The 25,968-nt window shown below is 38.1% G+C and overlaps 2 protein-coding genes and 1 long non-coding RNA gene across 4 annotated transcripts; all 3 read left to right on the top strand.

Moving 5' to 3' along the window:
* The first annotated feature begins 263 nt into the window (after window positions 1–263).
* LOC145732135 (uncharacterized) lies at window positions 264–5,796 on the top strand. Its single transcript, XM_081984216.1, has 8 exons — window positions 264–2,696; window positions 2,758–2,859; window positions 3,221–3,466; window positions 3,519–3,644; window positions 3,695–3,802; window positions 5,135–5,251; window positions 5,305–5,421; window positions 5,476–5,796. The coding sequence occupies exons 1-8, from the start codon at window positions 2,465–2,467 to the stop codon at window positions 5,625–5,627; spliced, it is 1,200 nt and encodes a 399-aa protein (XP_081840342.1). The 5' UTR covers window positions 264–2,464; the 3' UTR covers window positions 5,628–5,796.
* Window positions 5,797–5,942: 146 nt separating this feature from the next.
* Window positions 5,943–11,912, top strand: LOC145732186 (uncharacterized). Of its 2 annotated transcripts, none has more exons than XM_081984297.1 (2): window positions 5,943–7,937; window positions 8,000–11,912. In XM_081984297.1, exons 1-2 carry the CDS (start codon window positions 7,781–7,783, stop codon window positions 8,233–8,235), a joined length of 393 nt encoding a protein of 130 aa, XP_081840423.1. In that variant the 5' UTR covers window positions 5,943–7,780; the 3' UTR covers window positions 8,236–11,912. The 2 variants fall into 2 exon arrangements, with proteins under 2 accessions (XP_081840423.1, XP_081840422.1); XM_081984296.1 differs by having other exon boundaries at window positions 7,997–11,912.
* Window positions 11,913–13,798: 1,886 nt separating this feature from the next.
* Window positions 13,799–21,082, top strand: LOC145732198 (uncharacterized). Its single transcript, XR_014178959.1, has 4 exons — window positions 13,799–14,337; window positions 15,178–15,405; window positions 15,465–20,804; window positions 20,883–21,082. It is a non-coding gene; the product is annotated as an uncharacterized LOC145732198 (long non-coding RNA).
* Window positions 21,083–25,968: the final 4,886 nt, after the last annotated feature.

The raw sequence follows: 25,968 nt of genomic DNA, 5'->3' as shown, positions 1-25,968 counted from the left end.
AATGTATGTGTCCAGAAAAAAAAATCATAAATCGGACGTAAAACAGGGCCGTAATAACACCAAAGACACCACTGTTGTTCAGATTAGAATATTATTGTCCGCGTACGGCAAAATTGAAATAACTCACATTCTAAACTACTTACAGAGGTGATTTTTGTAAGGGTAGGTAGGTAAGAATGTAATGTATGTGTCCAGAAAAAAAAATCATAAATCGGACGTAAAACAGGGCCGTAATAGCACCAAAGACGACACAACTATTGTTCAGATTAGAATATTATTGTCCGCGTACGGCAAAATTGTAATAACTCACATTCTAAACTACTTACAGAGGTGATTGTTGTAAGGGTAGGTAGGTGAGAATGTAATGTATGTGTCCAGAAAAAAAAAACCATAAATCGGACGTAAAACAGGGCTGTAATAGCACCAAAGACACAACTGTTGTTCAGATTAGAATATTATTGTCCGCGTACCGCAAAATTGAAATAACTCACATTCTAAACTACTTACAGGGGTGATTTTTGTAAGGGTAGGTAGGTAAGAATGTAATGTATGTGTCCAGAAAAAAAAATCATAAATCGGACGTAAAACAGGGCCGTAATAACACCAAAGACACCACTGTTGTTCAGATTAGAATATTATTGTCCGCGTACGGCAAAATTGAAATAACTCACATTCTAAACTACTTACAGAGGTGATTTTTGTAAGGGTAGGTAGGTGAGAATGTCAGGTTCGTATAGACAAAAAAATCAAGTTGATCGGACAGCAACCAAGGTTGTAGTGGCACGAAACGTCCAATCAAGGTTTGATTAAGCTAGAAAGTCGGCGGCATACGTCAAAATTGAAATAACTCACATTCTAAACTACTGAAAAACGGTATTTTTCTAGGGAAGATAGCTAGGAATGTAAGGTTAATCTACGAAAAATGTTTTGGGCTAACAGTGAAGAGAACCCAAGTGATTTGGAACCCTCATCTATCTTGGAACATTCTGAACAAACTTGATCACTTTACAGGTCGATGGTTTTGCTTCAAGTGCAACAGATCGTACAAACACAAATACAATCTGAAACGTCACGCCGAATTTGAATGTGACGTGGAACCACAGTACCATTGCACCCAATGCGGTGCCCAGTTTCGTCACAAGCACAGCCTACGTCGACATGTGTACAATGCCAATCATCAACCGTGATTGACTAATAAAAAATTGAAAACTATTCGTTTCTCTGTCTAACGCCAAATTATTTGATTGTGCCTCTCTCTCTCTGTGTCGTTGTGACTGAAAGGTAATTTGTGACAGTTATTGTAGGGCATCGGCAACCCTGCGAACGTTGCGGCAAAACGTACAAGAACCGCAACAGTTTATGGTTCCATATGCAGTACGATTGCAACAAGGACAGAAGATATCAATGTTGCTTCTGTAGCATCACCTACAAGAGAAGCTACGATGCCAAACTTCACGTACGCGCCAAACACCCTGAACATTTCAATCCAATGGAACGTCAATACCAATTGATTCAATAAATGTTCAACTCCTAACCCTAGTTTTTTTCTAACTGTCAAATTACAGCTCAACTGTCAAAATTTTGACTCGCACTCACTAAATATGTTTAAGTGAGCTTTGACGCCCTCTAGAGGCCCAACCATTCAACCTATCAAACTATGTTGTAATATTTTTGGAAAGCCCGTTTCATCGGCTATCCATTGACGTATAAAAGTTAATACGAAAAGTTGGAAATAAGGTCGAAAATTGCTTCCGATCAATCAACTAATTAATACAATTTGCCATAAGAATTTTATTTTGGTTGCAAAGGAATATGATTTAATGCAGCATTTTCAATTTTTTTTTTGATAAACTCACTTTTTAGAACCGTTTCACAGATGCTCTAGATGTCCTAGAACCTACAAAAACAAATGCACTTTAAGCAGACATTTACGGTACGAGTGCGGTAAAGTGCCGCAGTTTAAATGTCACGTGTGCGGTAAACGGTTCCATCAAAAATCCAATCTGACCATCCACCTAAAGGGGTGCACCAACAGGGTGTCCAGAAAAAGCGGTTTTATAGCAAATACACTGTTTAATCACTAACTGGCAGTTTGGATGTTTGAACTCCTCCAGGACCGGCTTTGAGGCGCTTTCTTAAACGGTACCGTTTTGTAGGGTTCCCGTGTATGGGGTGCGGTAAAAGTTACCGTTACCGCAGTACTTTAAGAACGCACCAGAAGCTTGAATGCGGTAAAGAACCTCAAAACGCTTGTCATTTATGCAATTACCGTTGCTACCAGCCTGGCAACCTCAAACGCCACCTGTTACTCAAACACGAATTCCTCACACTCCAATAAAGCACTTTTCAACGATTTTGGGTGTTTTTTCTGCTAACCTAACCTAACCTGAAAAAAAGTGACGTCACAAAACTAACACCCCTCCCCCCACTCTTTTTTCTAGGTCATCAGAAGGTTGTCAACCCTATGGCATTCAGAAAACCACCTGGTACAGACCAGTACTACTCTGATGACGACATCTATCCGAATTTGAGTGAAATGCTCGATTTGACGGTGGTGGAGGATGTGCCTTCTTCGACCAATTTTAGCTTCGGAGATGCTTTGTCGTTCTTTTGCTCCAGGTGCAATAAGGGATTCAAGAACCTCGAGACGTTAAGGTACCACGAGAAGAACGAAAAGTGCACGAAAACACGAAAAGGTACTTTTAGTTAGAATATGACTTATCAGAGTTCCGTTTTTGAGATATTGTAATGTTACAGAACCAACCAGGCACTACAAGTGCAACAAGTGCAATAAAGCTTTCAACACTGTCACCGGGTACCAGTACCACATGAGGAACCTGGTCTGTCAGCACACTCGAGGTTAGTTATCGCAAATTAGAAGAAAACGGTCAATTTACACCAACTCCTTTAACCTCAAATAACTTTTTCACTCAACATATTTTGTACTTAGTTTTATACGTCCATGGATAGCTGATGAAATGAGCTTTCCATAGACGTGCACAAGTTAGTAGGTTAGTGTTACTGTTTGGTTGCTAGAGGGCGTCAAAGTTGCACTACAAACTTTTTGTGTACCAACTCATTTAAACTCTGTTATCTGCAATACTTTGATACGTCTTTGGATAGCCAATGAAATAAGCTTTCCATTGAGGTATAAATACAATAACCGCCATTTTGTTTTCTGTCAAAATTACATTATAAACTATTTTTTTGGTCCAAACAGAGGAAGGTAAAATCCACAAGTGTCCCCAGTGTCATAAAATCTTCTCCACCGTCACTGGGTTGAACTACCATCAAAAGAAGCAGGTTTGCACCCAGGTGGCCGCCGCCCACGAGTTCCACCCATCGTTAACCGCCAAAATGGGGGAAGGCGAGAAGCTAGAGTGCACCACGTGCAAAGCCACCTTCAAACAACGCGCCTCCATGTTGTACCATCTCAGCCATAACGTGTGCACGAAACCGAAAAAAGGTAAGTCGGCGCCGCCATCTTGCAGCTGTCAAAATGACGCGCATTTTCGCAGAGGCCACGCCTTCAAAAGACGTGCGATGTCCGATTTGCGATAAAGCTTTCTCCGCCATGATTTCATTGACGTACCATTTGAAGAACAACGTGTGCACCAGAGAGCCCAAACCCAAGGAACCCAAAGGTGAGGTACCACTGTTACATCACGGTCATTTGTTTAAATGTTATTTTCAGACCCTTTAGAACAAACCAACGAGTGTCATCTGTGCAATACTAGTTTTAAAACGGTACACTCGTTGAAGTATCATTTGGATCATGCAGTTTGTCTCAAACCTAAAACGGGTAAGTGGCGCCATCTTAAAAAAAAAAAACGCCATTTTGAATTTATATAAATCAGCAGTGTTGCCAAGTCAAAATATTTAATAGCAGTAGATTAATCGGTCAAAAAACAAACAAACAATTTACATAAGAAAAACTAGCTTTACCTATTTTACATTTGACAGATATCACGTGGCTTTAGAAGATAATTTAGCTAGGCAGTCACGTGACAATAATAGTCAAAATATCTGTTATAAATCTCAGAAACACGTTTTATATCAAATACTACAAGAAAACTTTTCTAAATCCTGATTTTTCCACCTTTTAGCACAGTTTGACGTTAGTGACAATTAACACGTGGTTTTAGTACACTATTTAGATAAACGGTCACGTGATAATTGTTAAAATAACTGTCATAAATCTAAGAAACACGTCTCGTTTCGTTAATTGTGTTAAACTCTATTTCTTGCAGATTCTAGACAAATTTGGTTTTAGAGGATAATTTAGGCAGTCACGTGACCCACAGAGAATGACAATTTGTTTTAAGCACATTTTTGGAATCCTCGTTAGATTTCCTATTCAATAACCTGAAAAAACACTACAAAATTTGGTACAGTCAGGTAGAAAAACGGTGTCAAAGTCTGAACTGTCAAATTTTGACTTCAAACACGGTTTGAAAAGACAGTCAGGGACAAAATCACTTGTAAAACCCAGTTGGAGTGAGAAAATGACAGTTCTAAGCACATTTTCGGAATTCTTATTAAATTTCCTATTCAATAACATAAAAAAAACTATGAAATTTTGGTACAGTAAGGGAGAAAAGCGGTGTCAAAGTTTGAACTGACAAAAACACAGTTTGAAGGGACAGTCAAGGACAAAATTGCCTGTAAAACCCACTTGGGGTGAGAAAATGACAGTTTTAAGCACATTTTCGGAATCCTTATTAAATTTCCTATCCAATAACATAAAAAAAAACTACGAGATTGGGTACAGTCAGGGAGAAAAGCGGTGTCAAAGTTTGAACTGACATAAACACAGTTTCAAAAGACAGTCAATGACAAAATCGCTGCTAAAACCCACTTGAAATAAGAAAAAAACTGTTTTAAGCACATTTTCGGAATCCTTATTAAATTTCCTATTCAATAACATAAAAAAAACTACGAAATTTTGTACAGTCAGGGAGAAAAGCGGTGTCAAAGTTTGAACTGAAAACAGTAGATTGAATAACAAAATAAAAACAGGAAAACGCTAGAAAAACCACAAAAACAATAGACCTGGCAACATTGTAAATTAGTACTTTGTTACACCCCAGTTTAAAGTAGAATCCAACTTCTAATTGGTTTTTATGCGTTTTAGTTAAACCAGAACCGAAAATCTTGCAATGTAACAAGTGCAACAAAGTATTTACCGGACCGACCGGCTTGGAATACCACGTTAAAAAAAAGGTGTGCGAGCAGATCAAACCACCATCTGGTAAACACCCTTTACCACCCACTCGACCGCTTAACCACACTTTTTGATTACAGAACTAAAATCGGAGGTATCCCTAAAATGCGACAAGTGCAATAAAGTTTTTCGCGGTATCACCGGCTTGGAATACCACCAGAAACGTAGGGTGTGCGAACAACAAGCCAGGCAACCGGGTAAGTACCGGACAAGACCACAAGATGGTGTTTAAACGATGTTTTGGTCGTTAGGTACGCCATTTTGTTGTGACGTATGCAATTCCACGTTTAGTTCGAAGCAATCGTGGCACGAGCACGTCACAACTTGCCATTTTCCTGACAAGTACCTGGTGGAGGAGGTGGATTTGGTGGAATTGGTGAAAATTGAGGTGGACTCCAACTAAGTTTGTGTTTTTCGTCTACAGAGGCGCTATTATGTTTTGACTCAGTATACCCAGCAGCATTTATTCCTATATTAGTTCTACACCCTTTTTATGATAATATTTGTTTGTGTATTATACAGACACATGTTGTGTATGTGTGCCACTAATATTAAATTTTACTTGAAAATTGTTTCAGAGTGTTGTAAACCAACTCATAATACACATTTTTCTATCGTGACTAATTAAAAACAAACTTTTCTTTTAGGGCCTTACAAGTGTCCTACTTGCGGACAAGGTTACAAATATGTGACGTCATTGAGGAACCATCGGAGGTACGAGTGTGGGCAGGCACCCAGATTTACTTGCGACTATTGTGGCTACGCCTGCAAGTTGAAGGGCAACCTCAAAAAACATATGCAACGTTGCCACATCAGGCAAATGAAATGAGTGTGCTTTCTTAGGCTCACCCTGTACAGTAATAATCCAAATTCAAATGTTTGGCTTGTACGGTGAAATAGAAACGAAAATTGGGGATTTCTCGAGTGGTTTCAGATTTCTGAGGCTTGAAAAGTCACGGAGATATTCAAGTCTAAAGTTTCAACTGAACAATATGGATTTTTTTGAGGGATGTAAAATTTTCGGAAAATTAAAGTCAACTTTGACGCCCTCTAGCGGCTAAACGGGGCAACATAGCCGGGCCCGCTCAACGTCACGTGATAGCCCCATTCATTAGCTTTCTTTTGTTATACGGTGTGTTTATACAGGGTGTTTCAAATAAGCGAGTTATGGACAATTTTCTGGAAAAGTGCACGAAAATGTAATCTAAATTAGGGATTTTTTGGACCTACTATACTAACGCCCACAATTTTGGATTTTCCTTAATCAAAGTGATTTTTTTAACTAAATTGAACCTGGGGAACACAAATCTGACGTCCATTTTGCTCTAACTGGCACCTTTTCGGAGATGACCGAAATTATGTCAATTTTGACACTTTAGGGCGTGGCACCCTTGCAAAATGACATTTTGACAAATGACACTTTACGTCATTTTTTGTACTATTAATCTGAAGGTATTTAAGCAGTTGAGATCAATTTTGAAAAAAAAAAAATTTTTTCAAAATCAGAAGGTATCAATCACCCTTGAAAATTCTTGACAATTCTAGTTTTTAATTTTTCAAGGTCAAACGGTGCATGGTACCAAAAAAGTGTATAGAAGCTAAAAGTTGCATCCCGTCAAGGTGCATTTTTCATAAAAATTTCAGATCTCTAACCTGAAACGTTTCTGAGATTTTGAGCAAAAACTGCAAATAACGATAATCAACTTTGACGCTCTCTAGCGGCTAAACGGGGCAACATAGCCGTGCCCGCTCAACGTCACGTGATAGCCCCATTCATTAGCTTTCTTTTGTTATACGGTGTGTTTATACAGGGTGTTTCAAATAAGCGAGTTATGGACAGTTTTCTGGAAAACTGCACGAACATTTAATCTAAATTAGGGATTTTTTGGGCTACTACATATGTATACTAACGGCGACCATTTTGGATTTTACTCAATCAAAGTGATTTTTTTAACTAACTTGGGGAACATAAATCTGACTTTTGGTGGAATTTTTTAAAACTTGAATATCTCCGTAACTTGTTGAGATACGGAAAAATCCAACCCATCTAGTTAGGACTGTATTGCTAGCTTGAAATAAACGTATTTAACCTGTTTTAAGTGTGTTTTGAGTGTTGGACACTTTTTGGTTCACTTGCTAATCAGTTTGGTGTTAATTTTAGATCAAAAACAGTCCAAATTCCCTTGTCCCACTTGCGCAAGGGTGTACTGTAAGAAGAATTCGTTAACCAGACATTTAAAGTACGAGTGTTTTAAAGAACCGCAATTTCGTTGCGAATTGTGTTCTTACGCGTCCAAGTTGAGGTCCCCTTTGAAAAAACACTACATGACTAAGCATAAAGTGGTGAAAAACACTGAAGAGTTCCAGTAGTTTCAAATAAAATTTTTAGTGTTTTAAGTGTTTGTTTTCAACCAGTTTCCTTAAAACATACTAACCTGCTCACTCTAGTTTGGTTTACTTGCACTTGTATAACGAAAACACTTTCCAGGTGTCTCAATTCAGTGCACGTTGTGTGGTGCAGTGTTTAAGCACGTGGTGTCTTTGAGGTACCACATAATGAACCAGGTGTGCACCAGGCCACGTCGAAGCGAAGGCAAGGAACTTAAGTGTCTGAAGTGCGGCAAAGAGTTCAAAGGAATCACCGCAAGAGACTATCACATTAAAAGGAAAGTGTGCGAACAAGCTTCCCCTAGGAGACGCTCCAAGGCAGTGGGTAAGGCCCTTAAGGGACTGAAAATAAGTGGTTAGTTGACCAATTCCAATGTTTTTCAGCAGGACCTCCTTATTCGTGCAAATGGTGCAATACTTTGTTCAATGTCAAACAAACTTGTTACGTACACATGGCCAGGAAGGCCTGCATTCGTTTCCCTGACAAGTACGCTCTTAAAAATAAGGGCAACCACTCTATTTTAGGTAACTTGGAGGTCACTCTGTATGAGGGTGATAGTGGTACGGTAAAACTACCCTCCGATGAGGGGGTGAACGAGGAGGAACAACCCCAATCGGAGTAATTACCGCAAGGGTTTAGTGTAATAGTTTAATAGGTTTTAATATAGTAATTTGGTGGTTGGTTTGACAGCGCCCTCTAGGATTTGTTTTACACAAACCGTTGTTTTAACTAACATGACTGTATAGAGGAGTGAAAATCGGTTATTTTGAGTGGTCGTAGTTTCCTGAGGGTTGAAAAGTAACCGAGATATTTCAATTCAAACTTTGAATGTTCTGCATGGCAATTTTTAAGTGTCCAAATTAGCACCCTGTTGCAAACAGTGCTTTGGTTCAGGCTTAATATCTGGGTTATATGAATTTTTAGAAAAAAATAGGTTATTAAAGCAAATTAAGAGAAAACCCCTAGCTACAATTTGGTGCAAAATTGACCGGTCTAACTCTCACGGCAAGCTCACAATGAACTGTCAAAACTTGACATGTTTACTTCCTAAAAAACACCCTACAGTAGGATACGGCATATCGACAAAATAACGCAAAATTCCGCAAAAACGCAAGAGTACAAAACTAATCGTCTTAGTATGGTATAACTTTGCTGAAAGTTTGAAACATCTACGAGGGGTGTGTCGAAAGTGAGGGCGTTGATCATGGTTGCCGGGTAGTACAAAGTAGCGCCCTCTATGATGTGTCTCAGATACTAAACTTTAGTTACCACCTGTGGATAGAGGGGCTCGAGACGAGTTTTGTGAGTGGTCGTAGTTTCCTGAGGGTTGAAAAGTAACCGAGATATTTCAATTCAAACTTTGAATGTTCTGCATGGCAATTTTTAAGTGTCCAAATTAGCACCTGTTGCAAACAGTGCTTTGGTTCAGGCTGAATATCTGGGTTATATGAATTTTTAGCAAAAAGTGTGTTATTAGAACAAATTAAGAGAAAACCCCTAGGCACAATTTGGTGCAAAATTCAGTAGTCTAGCTTTCACAGTAAACTCACAATGACTGGTCAAAGTATGGCAAGCTCACTTCCTCAAAAAACTCCCTACACTATTTTGGTTAAGATCTTTAAAACGCAGCAATAGTTCCGCAAAAACTCAAACGTACAAAATTGTTCCTCTTAACACGGTCTAACTTTACCTAAAGTTTGGCACTTGTACGAGGGGTGTGTCAAAGTTGAGGGGGTTGAAAATGGTTACCAGATTGTAGAAAGCAGAACGTTTTATGATGTGTGTCTAATATAACAATGCAAGTTGCCCTTCCAGGCTTTGTTATTTCAAATTTCTACCACAAACCCATAATTTTGTACACAAACTGGCTGTCAGATTTGACATTTAAAAAAAAAACAAACCAACCACCATTTAATTGAAATACCAAGACTGCGATTGCAGCATTTAGTTTAAGCGTGTAGTGTTCAAGCCAGTATATTGTGTGGCATGTTTAAGGGTTGTTTCAGCCCGTTTAAGTTAACCTGTGGTTAGTGCCTTAATTGTACGTGTAGTATATAACGTGCCTTTTTTTAGTGTTTTAGAGTTTAGTAGGCGTGTACTTAAGGAACAAAGTTTTTCACTAGTAATTTTGTGTTTTTTTCTTAATTATTGTTTTTTTTTATGGTTTAGCTGCGTATGTATACTGATAATATTTTTCTTTTAGGTAACTACTAGATTTGTTTTCAATACTTTTGACTTCAAAAAGACATTTTTTAGCACAACAAATGTTGTTCACTTGCAAGTGTGGTAAACGTTACAAGCACCGACAGTCGTTGTATCGACATCGTAGATTAGAATGCAGTACCAATGCCACAAAAATTTTTAGGTACCCTCAATGGCACCCCAAGTAATAACCAATAAAAACTTTTTTTTTGCTTTTTTGTTATTTTTTTTTGTATATAATCAGTATTAAGTAGTGACTTAACCTTTAGGAGTAGCCTCTTCGAAATCTTTTTCTAACCAGGTATGTGGTGACGGGCACCCCCCAAAAAAACCGACTCCTTCACAGAGTTTTAGTTGTATTTCTAGACGGCGACCTCCTGGGGGACTACGTGTGTCAAGATGGCGTCTACAGCTGCGTGCGTTGCTCCAAACAGTACAAATTCAAAGGGAACATTCGGCGCCATCTTAAGTACGAGTGCGGCAAAACGGCCAACTTTTGCTGTCCCCTGTGCGACTTCAAGTGTAAACGTTTCGATTACTTGAAATTCCATTTAAATTCAAAGAAACACGCCGATTTCAAGCTACAACCGGTGCTGATGTAGTCTTGAATTGAAAAAGCATTTTTTATCCGTCCTAATGTTAATAAGTTAGAGTTAAAACGGTGTTGGGGTTTGTTTTTGGGTTTGTATAATAAAGTATTATATAGAAGTTAGTGTTTTGTGAAAATAAAAAATTACAAAATATGTAGACGGTTTTCAAGTGTCAAAATTTTCTAAGTTTGACAGCTCCTAACTTAGTTATTATGACAGTTAGAAGGTTCATTCAAACACTCAAATGTACCTACAAGTATTTTCTTCATTTTACCTACTTAAGAATTTTTAGCTAAAATCACAAATAAGTGAGATATTCGGTCTGGAAGGGACTAGTGCACTCATACATGCCGTAAAGTCCATACTTAACTGAAACAGCAGTGACCTAAAAATTCAAACTTGAATATCTCCGTTATTTTTGGACGTACAGGGGCCGTAAACCTCTTAAAAGAACCGGGTTGATCTCCTCTTTTTAGCCATATCAACCAAATTTAAGACATTCTCTAGTAATATACAGGGTGTCACTTTATATGGTGGTCAAAAATAATTTTTCACTCCCTTAATTTTTTTAAAACCATCTCTGACTTTTTGGCCCTTCCTCAATTACTTACACTCCTTGGGGGTGATTTTGGTCCCTTTCAGTTTTAGTCGATTTCTATACCGTGTCCGAGTTATTCCACAAAATGTAACTAGGTTAATTTATGTAAGAAAAAATGTCTTGACTTTGACAGCTCCTAACTCAGTTATTATGACAGTTAGGAGGTTCGTTCAAACACTCAAATATAGCTGGAGATATTTTCTTTGTTTTACCTACTTATGAATTTTTAGCTAAAATCACAAATAAGTGCGATATTCGGTCTGGAAGACACAAGTGCACTCACACATGCCGTAAAGACCATACTTAGCTGAAACAGCAAAGTGACCTAAAAATTCAAACTTGATTATCTCCGTTATTTTTCGTCCTACAGGGACCGTAAACCTCTTAAAAGAACCGGCTTGAACCCCTCTTTCAAACCGTATTATATATATACCGTATTGAATTACATACAGGGTGCTCAAATTTTGCAGGTTACTTTTTCTTGTCCGTACTGTACTTACCTTTGCAAACGAAAGGACAACCTGAAAAAGCACGTTACTTTAATACACAAACTGAAAATATAAATACGGAAAATGACGTTTTAGTTGAGTTCAAACAGCCTTTAAGGCTCCCAAACTGACTTTAACATTTTTTAGATGCAAAAGGCTATTCTTGCCCGACCTGCGGGCGATTTTACAAACATCGTTCCTCCCTGTACAATCACACGACGTACGAGTGTGGCAAAGCGAAAAAATTTGCCTGCAACTTTGACAGTTGCCCGTATCGTACCCACAGGAAAGGGAGTCTTAAGCATCACATGATCACGGTGCACCAGGTGGTACTGCCGCCAGAAAGACGTCGTTACAAGTACTCGAAGATTATGTAAAAGTTATTTTAATCAAGTGCTTATTAAATATATTATGATTTTTAGTTTGAGAGTTTTTTTGTCACTAATAAACTGAAAAAGAAAATTCTTATTACGACTCTGTCTATTAATGACCGTTAATTCAAACTGGAAATAGTTCAGTCATTTGCCGTTTAAAACTAAACAATGTTTTGTCAATCAATTTGTCTACAATTGCACAAAGCAGTGAGTACTAATTTGTGATTGGTCAAAATTTGTTTGACCAAGATTTTTGGTATATACAGAGTGTTTCCATGCACTAAATCAACTGTATGAATCGTCAACACCCTGTATATAGAATATTTTAAACTGACTAACTAACCGTCACTTTTAGATTTTGAGTACGTTTGCAACTTGTGCGGACGCGTCTACAAGAACAAATACTCGTTATCGAGACACAAAAGGTTGGAATGCGGGGTGGAACCCAAGTACCAGTGCCCTTGGTGCTTCAGAAAATTCAAGCACGAGCACCATTTGGAGCAGCACCGTAACGCTAAAGTTAGTTGCATGGGGGCGCCACGCAACCAAACGTCCTAAACCACTCAGTATTTATGATTTTAATGTGATTTTTAATAAAACGTGAATTGTTGAATTAGTCAGTAAAACTTCTTTTGGGAGAGTATGCAAAGGGTCATGACAGACAGATGACAGTTTTTGGTCGATTTCTAAACTGTTTCCGAGTTATTCCACACAATGTAACTAGGTTAATTTATGTAAGAAAAAATGTCTTGACTTTGACAGCTCCTAACTGAGTTATTATGACAGTTAGGAGACTCGTTCAAGCACTGAAATATAGCTGCAAACATTTTCTTTATTTTGCCTGCTTACGAATTTTTAGCTAAAATCACAAATAAGTGAGATATTCGGTCTGGAAAGTACTAGTGGACTCGTACATGCGGTAAAGTCCATACTTAGCTGAAACAGCAAAGTGACCTAAAATTTCAAACTTGAATATCTCCGTTATTTTTTGACGTACAGGGGCCGTAAACCTCTTAAAAGAACCGGGTTGAACTTCTCTTTTTAGTCATATCAACCAAATTTAGGACATTTTCGAGTGATATACAGGGCGCCACTTTATATGGTGGTCAAAAGCAATTTTTCACTCTCTTAATTTTTTTTTTTTAAATTTGTGACTTTTTGACCTCTTTACCATTACACACATCCCTTGGGTGTAATTTTAGTGCCTTTCAGTTTTAGTCGATTTCTAAACTGTTTCCGAGTTATTCCACACAATGTAACTAGGTTAATTTAGGTAAGGAAAAATGTCTAACTTTGACAGCTCCTAACTTAGTTATTATGACAGTTAGTAGACTCGTTCAAGCACTGAAATATAGCTGCAAACATTTTCTTTATTTCACCTGCTTACGAATTTTTAGCTAAAATCGCAAATAAGTGAGATATTCGGTCTGGAAGGTACTAGTGGACTCGTACATGCGGTAAAGTCCATACTTAGCTGAAACAGCAAAGTGACCTAAAAATTCAAACTTGAATATCTCCGTTATTTTTGGACGTACAGGGGCCGTAAACCTCTTAAAAAAACCGACTTAAACCCCTCTTTCAAACCGTATAAACAAAAAACTTTCAAATTACATACAGGGTGCTCTAATTTACGATTTTCCGAAATTAACCTAATTGTATACACAAAGTTTAACTTATTAACTTACAATCCTCTAGGTAAAATGGTTTTTAAATGTGGCAGCTGCAAAAGACCCTACAAAACCCTTGCGACCCTACGCAAACATTTGAGGATGGAGTGCACTAAAAGGGCCTTGCACCCTTGCGATTTTTGCGACAAGGGCTATCCGGAAAAACGCCTTTTGGAGTTGCACTACTTTGAAATACACAGTGACGTTATGCAAACCCTTTAAAACTTTTAATAAAGATTTTTGTTTGTTTTTTTTTTTGGTGTGACCTTGTTACAAAAGTGAGGTTAAATAGGAATAACGTGAGGGTGGTTTTAGATGCGGATTTCCATATGGACGGTCAGATATTCATTTGTAACGATTGCGACAAACGTTTCGTGTACAAGAGGAACTTTAGACAGCACAAACGGTACCGTTGCCGTATGCCGCCCCAATTTACGTGCCGCCAATGTGACCGCCGTTTCACCAGCAACGCCTACTTGAAGTATCACATTTTTAGCAAACACAAAGGACCAGAAAACCTAACCTCAAACTAGCTGACAATAAACTGTTTTTGTATAACTTGGAATTTGTTTTTGCCGCCTCCTCCGCCGCCATTTTGAACCCGCCACTGACTTAGTGGAGTTTTCCAGGTTCGGACTACTACGTGGACGACAATGGTTACTACAATTGTTTGAAATGCGACCAACAGAGGCGCTACAAGCGCAAAGGGGGTTTGTTGCAACATCAACGTTACGAGTGCGGTAAACTACCCCAATTCAAGTGTCCCTACTGTTCCAAGACGTGTTCGCAGAAAAATAATTTGGTGGTACACATGCGTATTCATAACCGAAGCAATTTTGTCCTGGTCTAAGATCAATAATGCACGAATAAACTGTCAGATTTGGTGTAGTTTAACTTTAGGTTTCAAAATCTCGAAACTGGTTAGAGTCACGACATTTTTACAAGAGCTAGAAAGGAAAAACTGAAACCACCCCCTTAAAATTCAACCCCCTGACGTTAATAATTTAGATATTGTAAAATGACTCCGTCCATAACAAAGAGGAGCTAATTCCCGATTTATCAAGGGGCTTACGCCCCCTGAGGATGGAAAACTAAGGGAGTTATTCTGTAATTAAAGTTTCACCCTTTCAAAATTAGTAAGTTAATCACATTAGTGGAAATAACTTTTAACGGACTGAATTTACGAAATTTTTTCACGAGAACATTTTTGTTCCTTACAAATTTCTGGTTCTACGCTGAAAATTTCACCCCTTTAACTCATCATCCCTTAGGAGTTAGGAGGGAAAAACTGAAACCACCCCCTTAAAATTCAACCCCCTGACATTAATAATTTAGGTATTGTAAAATGACTACGTTTGTTAGAAAAAGGAGCTAATTCCCGATTTATCAAGGGGTTTAACCTTCCTGAGAGTTAAAAACTAGGGGAGTTAATCAAATTTAAAGTTTTCACCTTGTCAAAACTTCCAAAGTACTTTTTAGGTATGTAGTTCAGTTTTTTTTAAATAACTCTAAAACGGTTAGAGTTGTGAAGTTTTTGCAAAAGAGCAAAATTAAAGCCACTCTGTTTAGTACAATGTCAAAATTTGACAATCGTAACTTATTTACAAGGTTTACAAAGACTAGTTTTTAATTTATTTAATTTTAGTTGGGGATGGAGAATTCACGTGCGAGTTATGCAACAAGAAATACACGAAAAAAAGCTCTTTCTACATCCACACAAGGTACGATTGCGGTCAAAAGGCTACGTTGACTTGCACATTCCAGGAATGCAGGAAACTGTTAAACCGACGTAGCAGCATGAAGCGCCATCTGTTGAACACGCACCACGTATCGAGCACCCAATGGGAGTCCTACGTTTTGGAGTATTCTTAGAGTGATTTAGCTGAAGGGAGATTGGTAGATTAAAAAAAATCTGAAAAAATGGCTTTTTAGGACCACCTCACGTCTGCACCAAGTGTGGTAAACAGTACCTGAAACGAAACTCTCTACTCAGTCACGTGAAGAGGTTTTGCGGAGTGGAACCGCGCTATTCGTGCCCTTACTGCCCTTTGAAGTCACCCTTGAAGGGCAACATCACGAGGCACATAAAGTTAAAGCATCGATTTTTTTAGAGTTACAGTTAAATAAAATGTTTTTTATAATTCTTTCGGTTTTTGATGCAGCCTTTGTGTGATACTAAAAGGGTGAAATGTTAGGGGGCTGCAACCCTTAAAATTTCATTCCCTAACAACATTTTGGTTACTACCACTGAAAAGCCTAGTTCAAGCCGGTTAATTTGAGTGGTTGTAGCTCACTGAGACTTGAAAAATAACAAAGTTACAGCAGTTTGAAATTTTGTGTGTTTTGTTGTGGGTTTTAAAGTGCTGGATTTGGCAGGGTTTTTTTTGCATTGAGTGCTTCTAACCTAAATAACTCACTTATTTGTTCTTTGACCGGAAAATGTGCGGTTAGACAAAGTGAAGTACACACTCTGAGCTATCAAACGCTCTAGAGAAAACTGTGATAGCTGTACAGATGGAGTTATACAGGGCGGTCAAACTTGAACAGTTTTCGCTTGTTTAAATGACAACTTTCTGTTTTTGTTAATAGGGCCCCAACTAGACCAGATAGCAAAAAGTTACAGGAGGGCAAACTTTAATGGTCTGCCAATCTGAACACATTCAGACAATGTTAGTAGTGAGGGGTGAATTTTACAAGGGGTTGCAACCCTTAAACTTTCATCCCTTTTTCAAACAACATTTTGGTTACCAATGTTGAAAAGCCTAGTTCAATCCAGTTAATTTAAGTGGTTATAGCTCACTGAAACTTGAAAAATAACAAAGTTACAGAAGTTTGAAATTTTGTGTGTTTTGTTGTGGGTTTTAAAGTGCTGGATTTGGCAGGGTTTTGTGCATTGAGTGCTTCTAACCTAAATAACTCACTTAATTGTTATCTGATCTGAAAATGTGCGGAGAGAAAACTGTGATAGCTGTACAGATGGCGTTATACAGGGCGGTCAAAGTTGAATAATTTTCTCTTGCTTAAATGACCAGAGGGCTTAATCTGAACATATTGAGAAAATGTTAGTAGTGTGGAGTGAATTTTACAAGGGGTTGCAACCCTTAAAATTTCAATCCCTTTTATAGAGAGTTATTTTTTTGCAGCAGGGTGTAGTTTTACGTGTTTGCGCTGCTCGAAAGTGTACAAGTGGAAACAAGCTTTGAATCGACATCAAAAATATGAATGCGGAAAAAATCCTCAATTTCACTGTCTGCAATGCTCGTACACGACTAAAGTGAAAGGAAACCTGAAGAGGCACGTCCTGAACATACATTCGAAACTTTGAGACTCAATAAATACGTCACCACCTTTTATGAGTTTGTTTACACCCGTTTCGTTCTACCAGCGTTTTTGTAGTCAATTCCGTCATATCAAGCAAGATTTTTCACAATTTAATTTGTTCTAGATGGGCTCTTTGTTTGCCCTAAATGCTACAGGTACTACAGGCAAAAATGCACCCTTAATCGCCATCTTAAGTACGAATGCGGGGTGGCACCGCAATTTAAATGTCTCGTGTGCAACTACGTGGGAAAACAAAAAGCGACAGCCATCAGTCACATGGTCAACGTGCACGGACTGCGCAGAAACCAAATACGTTTATAATGTGTGTGTTTGAATAAACGTGTTGTGTAGTGTCAGTTTAATTTTACTCTGTAACAACGAGTAGTGTTTAGAGCAGTCCAAGACGGTTAAAATGAGTGGTTGTAGCTCCCGGAGCGATGAAAAATAAGGAAGTTATTGCAGTTTGAAGTTTTACTTCAGTTTGGTGGCGTTTTAAAGTACGGTTTTCCGACCACCGTTACGGACATCAATGACTTTAAACTAAAATTCCTGCTTTAGCAGCGATTATAGCAAAAAATGTGTAATATGGTTATTTAAAGGGCACTTTCTGGCCTTTCGAATGGTGTAAAAAGAGTTCAGCCAACTGTCATAACAACAGAGTAAACAGCTGTCAAAGTTTACTAATTTTGGCTTGTGTATAAGTCACTAGAAGTTTAAATTGAATTGAGCCTAAAATAGGCAAAAAACGGGAAAATCACAAGAGAGCAATTTGGTTCAGTTGTTTGAGCGGAATTCAGTTGGTTATTCAGATGGTCAAGGGATGGTTTTAAGGGGGTGAAAGGGGGTTGCATCCCCCTAAAACAACCCCCCCAAAATTTTTTATTTCAGAACTGAAAAGGCCAGTTTACGACGATTAATTTGAGTGGTCGTGGATCTCTGAACGTTAAAAAATTACGGAGATATTGTAGTTTGAAATTTAGAGCGTTTTTGAACTAGTCAAATTCGGTTACTTTGAAGTGAACGGTGAGCTTTCAACCTGAATATCTCCGTTATTTGCAGATTTAGCGTAAAATGCGAAATAAAGACAAATAAAGCAAACATTCCAAGCTTTCTAGTGACCTATTAAAAGTTTGAGTTAACTGTCACAACAACTGAGTAAATAGCTGTCAAAGTTAAAAACATTTGGTCTCTAGCATTTCATTAAAATTTTCCAATTAAATCACGGCTTTACTAAGCAAAATTTTGGAAAATCTTTAGGGATAACATTTGTTTAGTTTTTTGAGTGGAATTCAGCCTGGTGACTCGGGTGGCCGAGAGTGGTTGTGGGGGTGGTAGGGGGTTACACCTCCCTACTAATACTACCCTCACCCTTTTTAGTGTGTAGGTAATTAAATTTTTGATGTCATGGCAGTAAAGTGCAGTTTCCTGCGGTTAATTTGAGTGGTTGTAGCTCCCTGAGGGATGAAAAATAATGGAGTTATGAGAGTTTTAAATTTGAAGGTGTTTTAGTGGCAAATCAAACTTTTTAAATTTGACTACTTTCAGGTGCATCACCAGCTTTCAGCCTGAGTAACTCCGTTATACGTAATTTGAACGTAGAATATGTCAGAAAACAGTGTGTAGTGCACATTTCAAGCTTTCGCATGATGTATTAAAAGTTTAGGTAGCTGTCATAATAATGGAGTAAACAACTGTCAGAAAGTTAAAACTTTTTTGGCATTTTTATCAGCAGTTTGAGTTATTAAATTGTGAGCAAACTAAGCAAAATCTCGCAAAATCACAAGAGACCAAAACTGTTCAGTTTGCTTAGTGGAATTGAACGTGCTACTCTAACAGGTTAAAGGGTGGTTTTTGGGGGTTGCAACCCCTCTGTTGTTAAAGTTTGAATTTTCAAGTTTGGGAAATTATTGCTTTTTTTACAAAAAAATGTTTAACGAAGTAAACATTTTGGACTATCCGATGGTATAGCAAATTAACTTAACTGTCACACAGCTGTCAAAAAATTGACATTTAATTTTTTTTTAGGGTTGTTTCCTTGTCACAACTGTAGTAAAACGTACCGGCATCGAGAGTCGCGCAGCAAACATATGCGTTTCGAGTGCGGCGTGGAAAAACAATTCAAATGCACCCGTTGTCCGTATACGGGACGTCAAAAGGCCCACCTGATCAGTCACATGATGCGTATCCACGATTTGTTGCCGGAAAACGTCACACCCCTAAAACTCCACCGTCTCCTTTAAAATCATTTTGTGCGTTTACAACGACAAAAGTTTTCCAGATTGGTATTGCGTGACTCAGTCCGGTATGGGTGTAAACGTTGCTACTTGATTCTGAACAATTTGAGGCTACATTTACACTACAAATTCAACCAAACAGATGATGACTCGCTGCAGCCCATTTTACTAGTTTAAATTTGAGAATATTATATAAAGAGTACAAGAGAAAATAAGTTTTTTTCCTCAAAAAAAAAAAACCTCAATTTTCTCGGTAGATTGAGGAGTTAACTACCCTGATATGATGTGACAAACTACAAAGTTGAGGATTTACTCCTTTACACCTCAAAGGAGCTAATTTTAATTTTGAAATTGTAGACACAGTGGAGTGCTTGACTTGTAGCAGATCGTACAAAAACAAAAACAGTTTGTACTACCATCAAAAGTACGAATGCAACAAACCCAACACCCTCAAATGTACATTCTGCGACTATACCAGCAAGAGGAAGAGCAACATGAAGACTCACTGTAGAGCAAAACACTCAAACTTAATGCTGGAGTCCTCCCAGTACTACGTCAAACTGATTGAACCTGCGGACTTTTTCTATCCTTAACCAAAAATAAACTTCAAAAAATTTTTCAGTGGTTTTTTTGCTTTGTTCGCTCCTAAAATCCCTCAAACCACTCCAGTAGTACCATTTACGGTTTTTTAGATATGGAACGGGTACCGCACGCGTACTGTGACCAGTGCGGCAAACAGTTTAAAAACAGCAACACTTTGAGGGCTCACACGTCGCTAGACTGCCTCAAAGCGACTCTGTTTCACTGTAACCAGTGCGATTTCAAGACGAAACGAAAATTCAACCTGAAGATGCACTACGCGTCGAAACACGGTGTTATTTTACCGGCAACATCCAAGTAGCCGGAGTACAATCGAGTGCCTTACGAATGTGACTTATTTTCTAGTGACAATAAAGTTTACCCTCAAATTTGAGTGACTTTGTTACAACAGACAGTTTTAGCTTCAAAAAGTGGATTAGAACCTCAAAATTGAGTGTGGAGACTGTGTGTTACACCGTTTTTCTCCATGACTGTACCAAATTTTATAGTGTTTTTTTAGGTTATTTGGATAGGAAATTTAATGAGGATTCCAAAAATGTGCTTAAAACAGTCATTTTCTCACTCCAGCTGGGTTTTACAAGGGATTTTGTCCCTGACTGTCTTTTCAAACTATGTTTCTGGCACTTCAAATTTTGACACCGCATTTCTCCCTGACTGTGCCAAATTTTCTAGTGTTTTTTAGGTTATTGGATAAGAAATTTAATGAGGATTCCAAAAATGTGCTTAAAGCTACGTTTTCCTCCACGGTCGCCAGTCGTCAGCGACCGCGACTCGGTAGCGACGATTGATTCGTTCACGATTTTCGCTCCGGCTTCTGTTTTCCTCTAGATTTAATTCGCTGGCGAATTTTGCTTCGTGTTGTAATTCTCATCGGAGTTGAAACGTTAAACGGAGTTAAAATGAACCTGTCTAAAACAAGGTCTTTACTTTTATTGTTGGACAGTTATCAGGATGATGATATATTAGTACTGTCCTTAGTGCATGATCGGGAAAGAAGAGAACAAGTTTTACCAATGTTTAAGAAGCGAAAAGAAGAAGGATTTCATTCTTTATTCTGGGATCATATAATTCTGGGTTATTACTGATCAGATGAACAAGCTGTTCATCCTTTTCAATGGTAAATCCATCCATTTCTGGATAAAACTTTATGAAACTAAATTTAAATTCGCGGCGACTAACGACTGTACTGCTCTAGGGCGAGACAAGCGACTGGCGACCAACGACTAGCGACGATTCGCTGGTAGCAGCGACCCGCGAATTTGTAGGAAAACAGTTGTACTTAAATTACATTAATCCAGGTCTAGCGAATTGGTAGCAGCTACCGTGTCGCGGTCGCTGACGACTGGCGACCGTGGAGGAAAACGTAGCTTAAAACAGTCATTTTCTCACTACAACTGGGTTTTACAAGCGATTTTGTTCCTGACTGTCTTTTCGAACTGTGTTTCTAGCAGTTCAAATTTTGACACCGCATTTCTTCTTGACTTTACCAGATTTTGTAGTGTTTTTTATGTCATTAGATAGGAAATTTAATAAGGATTTCAAAAATGTGCTTAAAACAGTCAATTTCTCACTCCAACTGGGTTTTACAAGCGATTTTGTCCCTGAATGTCTTTTCAAACTATGTTTCTGGCAGTTCAAATTTTGACACCGCATTTCTTCTTGACTTTACCAGATTTTGTAGTGTTTTTTATGTCATTAGATAGGAAATTTAATAAGGATTTCAAAAATGTGCTTAAAACAGTCAATTTCTCACTCCAACTGGGTTTTACAAGCGATTTTGTCCCTGAATGTCTTTTCAAACTATGTTTCTGGCAGTTCAAATTTTGACACCGCATTTCTTCTTGACTTTACCAGATTTTGTAGTGTTTTTTATGTCATTAGATAGGAAATTTAAAGAGGATTTCAAAAATGTGCTTAAAACAGTCAATTTCTCACTCCAACTGGGTTTTACAAGCGATTTTGTCCCTGACTGTCTTTTCAAACTATGTTTCTGGCAGTTCAAATTTTGACACCGCATTTCTCCCTAACTGTACCAAATTTTGTAGTGTTTTTTAGGTTATTGGATAGGAAATTTAATGAGGATTCCAAAAATGCGCTTAAAACAGTCATTTTCTCATTCCAACTGGTTTTTACAAGCGATTTTTTCCCTGACTGTCTTTTCAAACTATGTTTCTGGCAGTTCAAATTTTGACACCGCATTTCTTCTGGACTTTAACAGATTTTGTAGTGTTTTTTATGTCATTAGATAGGAAATTTAAAGAGGATTTCAAAAATGTGCTTAAAACAGTCAATTTCTCACTCCAACTGGGTTTTACAAGCGATTTTGTCCCTGACTGTCTTTTCAAACTATGTTTCTGGCAGTTCAAATTTTGACACCGCATTTCTCCCTAACTGTACCAAATTTTGTAGTGTTTTTTAGGTTATTGGATAGGAAATTTAATGAGGATTCCAAAAATATGCTTGTTTTTTGTAAAGTTAACTTCATTAAACGACACATCGTTTGAGGTTAGAATTTTCCAAAAAACTCGAATCTGTCGTTAGTTTTCAAATATCTTGGAAACTGAGCGTGTTACTTTTACGGTGTTGCCACACTCATCAAGCGTTTTTATTTTTAGATTTCTATTTCAACTGTAAGGTTTGCAACCGTCATTTACGCTACGAGTGCGGTAAACCGTCTCAATTTCACTGCGTGGTGTGCTGTAAACGTATATCCATGAAATGGAACCTAAAAATGCATTCATCCGCATCTCACTACTAACCCAGCCTAACTGCTTGTTAACGTTAATTTATTAACACTAATTTGAGTGTGATAATTGGAGATTTTTTTAGGTAGTACAGGGGCGTGCTGTCCCAATTGCAAAAAATGGTACAAAAACTCAAAAACAATGACCGCCCATTTGTATCAGGATTGCGGCAAAGAGAAGAAGTACTCGTGTTCGTTTTGTTCGATGAGTTTCAAGAGAAGGCACAATTTGAAAACGCACATTTTTCGACGACATTTTGATCCTTCCTCAAAACCTCAAAAATTATCCGAATCAATGTAGCATCGAAATAAATACGTTACAAAACGTTTTTGAGTGTCTCTGTTCTACTCACTGAGGAGTTTGATACTGTTACATAATTTGAGGTACCACCGCATGTTTTAGGGGTGTCTTGTGAGGGATGTTGGAGGGTGTTCAAGAACCGTAACTCACTTTCCGTCCATTTATCAAGGGATTGCGGAAAGGGCAAATGGTTTGAGTGTCGAGTGTGTTCTAGGCCTTTTAGACGGAAAGAACATTTGAAGAACCACACCCTTAGGGTGCACAAAGATTGATATTGTAACGTTGCTAATAAAAAAAAGTTGCCTAGTAACCTCACGAAACACGTGACCAAATTTCACGTTGGTATCTTTAACCGTTTTTGAGTTATAAGAGTGAACACACCAACACCAAAAAACAAAACTGTCTGAATTTTTTTCTTCAAAACGGTAGGTTTTAGAAAAAAATTTGTTTTTTTATAAAAGTTGCCTATTGGTTTAAAGAATCACGTGACCAATTTTTGTTTTTGTGGCTTTAACCGTTTTTGAGTTATGGGCGTGAACACATATCTGCAAACTATCCTTGCCCACCTACCCAAGAAACAAAACTGTCTGAATTTTTTTCTTGAAAACGGTAGGTTTTAGAAAAAAATTTGTTTATTTATAAAAGTTGCCTATTGGTTTAAGGAATCACGTGACCGATTTTTGTTTTTGTGGCTTTAACCGTTTTTGAGTTATAGGTGCTAACATACCTACAAGCTATTAATTCCTACATGACCAAGAAACCAAATTTCCTCAATATTTTTCTCAAAAACGGTGCGTTTTATAAAAAAAATTGTTTCTTCATAAAAGTTGCCTATTGGTCTAAGCAACCATGTGGCAAAGTTTGTTTTGTGTATCTCTCTCTCTCACACTCAAACGTGAGGTAGTGGATGCCTGGCACTTCACTTACGCAGATGCAGTAGTTTTTGTAAATTTTCTCAGAAACGGTGGGTCCGATCAAAAAACTTGTTTCTTCATAAAACGTGCCTACTGATCCCAGCTGTCACGTGACGTGAATTTCATTCCTCTATCTGTAACCGTTCCGGAGATATGACTAAATTAATTCCGTGTGTTTCAGATGAGTCCAGAATTTATTATTGCAATTGTGGCAAAAGCTACAAATGCAAAGCTTCGTACAAACGTCACTACCAGTACGAGTGCGGTAAACGCAAATACTATAACTGCGACTACTGCGACGCCAAGTTTACGCAGAAACAAAGCGTCAAACGGCATCAGCTCAACGTACACAGTTTGACGGCGGAAAAGTAACGACACGCCCATTTCAGGGCGGGGCTTGCGGGGGAGGATCTTCTCGGCGCAAGCCTATTGGTCGGAACTATCACGTGACTTTGTTTTATTCCAAACAACAGGATCTAAGTGGTGTGTCAAAAACGAGAAATAAATAATCAATTTAACTCTTGTCTTCTTAAAAAATTCTAAATGGTGGACATACACTGGGTGTTGTATTTAAGATTTATAGTTTTAAACCATTCAAAATGGCGCTGACGGAGGCTGATCAGAAAATTCAGTTGTTGTTGGTGTGAACTGTCACGTGACCAAATATCACTCCTCTTTACTAGTTGGTTTATGTTAATGTGACGTTTTTTTTTGTGGTTAGTTAAGCGCCATTTTGGCCATAAATATGTAAAGTAATTTTTTTTTCTAGGTGGAGGGGTACGTGGAGAATCAGTATTGAAACATTTCCGGGGTGAAAATGGCTGTTTGAAATTTGTCAAGGAGAAACGATTTAAATGTCCCGAACAGGGTTGTCTCTACGTGGGCAAAAAACCCGAACACCTAAAATTGCACATTAGCAACGGACATCACAAGAACTGGGCCGACTACTTTATTCCTGACGTTTTCCATTAATTTATTATTTGTACTTAATTAATATAACCTCACATTCCTTTAGTACTATAGTTTACTTGTCCTCCAGCAGAGTTTCAATGACGTCAGTTGAGTGGTTTGTTTTTTAGGTTATGTTCACGCTTGCGTCACGTGCAAGAAACGTTTCAAGCATCGCGGTACGTTGCGCAGACATGTCAAGTACTATTGTGGTAGACGTCCCCCCCGCGTGACCGGCTACAACCAATCAGAGGGTGGCTACGAGTGTCAGCGGTGCGGTAAAACGTACCGCAAGTTCTGCACGATGCGACGTCATTTAGTGCACGAGTGCGGTAAAGAACCGTCCATTGAATGTCCGGTGTTTGAGTGCAATTACAAAGCCAAGTTCAACAGTCGTATAACGCAACATTGCCGGATGGTGCATAAAATTGAAATTTGATTAAATGTTTTCCTAGTGCGTTTTGTTTTTGTGGTGGTGGTGGCAACACTGTAACAAATCCTGCTGTACAGTTCTAATAACAACCCGACCAAACCATTTTAGTTTTTTTAAATCATTTTAGAGTATCTCGGGCTGCAGTATATTGAAGTGCCGGTCCTGAGGAGGCCCAAAGGCCTGGGGGAGCATCGTTGTCCTTGCGGCAAAACGTACTACCAAAAAAAGAACCTAATCAGACACCAGAGACTTAATTGCGTACTTAATGGGGGCTCCAAGGAGGTCAACAACAAGTAACTACCTCAAGAAACGGCAACACTGCCTTATTGCCAAAATCACCTAGTAGGCGGAATTTAGAGTTGGCCACGCCCTCAATGAGAAACTTTTATGGTTTGTTCAGGGTGTAACCAACCTCTAAACACTTCAACGAGACCATAGGTGTGGCTTTTATAGTTGACTCCACCCTCTTTTGTGGCCACGCCTCTTCAATTCCGCCTACTAAGTTTTATATTGTTTTATAGTACTTAAGGGTGAAACGAATAGTGCAATTTTTGTTATTTATACATGAAGGGTGTTTCAAGTAATTTTTAAGAACGGTTGGGAGTTTATTTTATTTTTTTGTTATATACTGTAAGTACATATAATTATATACAGGCTGATTCCAAAGTTGGGGCTTTCCTTTCACCTGCGAATAGGGCTTCAAAAAATAAGGTTCAAGGTTAAATAAATTTTTTTCGAAATGTGAACAATAACGAAGATACAGGGTGTCAAAGTTTTACTAAAAAAACGAAAATGAAAAATAACTTTAACTTAATTTTAACTAACTGACAGGTTATTTCCTATCAACACACATTAACAAATTTTTTTTTTAATTTTCTAACTTTTTTCATTTTTTAGATATTTCAATTCGAAAATTGTGTCACTTTTTGTGAGTTTGCAGCG

The sequence above is a fragment of the Ips typographus genome, linkage group LG7 (genome assembly GCF_016097725.1).
Source record: "Ips typographus isolate SLU linkage group LG7, UJ_Ityp_2.0, whole genome shotgun sequence".
Classification (NCBI taxonomy): domain Eukaryota; kingdom Metazoa; phylum Arthropoda; class Insecta; order Coleoptera; family Curculionidae; genus Ips; species Ips typographus.
Note: the sequence above shows the minus strand (reverse complement) of the source record. Positions and strands in the feature narration are given on the sequence as shown.

Excerpts from the sequence above, each read along its gene's own strand:
- LOC145732135 (XM_081984216.1), top strand. The coding sequence starts at position 2,465 with ATGGCATTCAGAAAACCACCTGGTACAGACCAGTACTACTCTGATGAC. Across the intron at positions 3,645-3,694 it reads CAAACCCAAGGAACCCAAAG|ACCCTTTAGAACAAACCAAC; the intron begins GTGAGGTACCAC and ends TGTTATTTTCAG. Across the intron at positions 3,803-5,134 it reads TTGTCTCAAACCTAAAACGG|TTAAACCAGAACCGAAAATC; the intron begins GTAAGTGGCGCC and ends TATGCGTTTTAG.
- LOC145732186 (XM_081984296.1), top strand. The coding sequence starts at position 7,781 with ATGAACCAGGTGTGCACCAGGCCACGTCGAAGCGAAGGCAAGGAACTT. Across the intron at positions 7,938-7,996 it reads GAGACGCTCCAAGGCAGTGG|CAGGACCTCCTTATTCGTGC; the intron begins GTAAGGCCCTTA and ends AATGTTTTTCAG.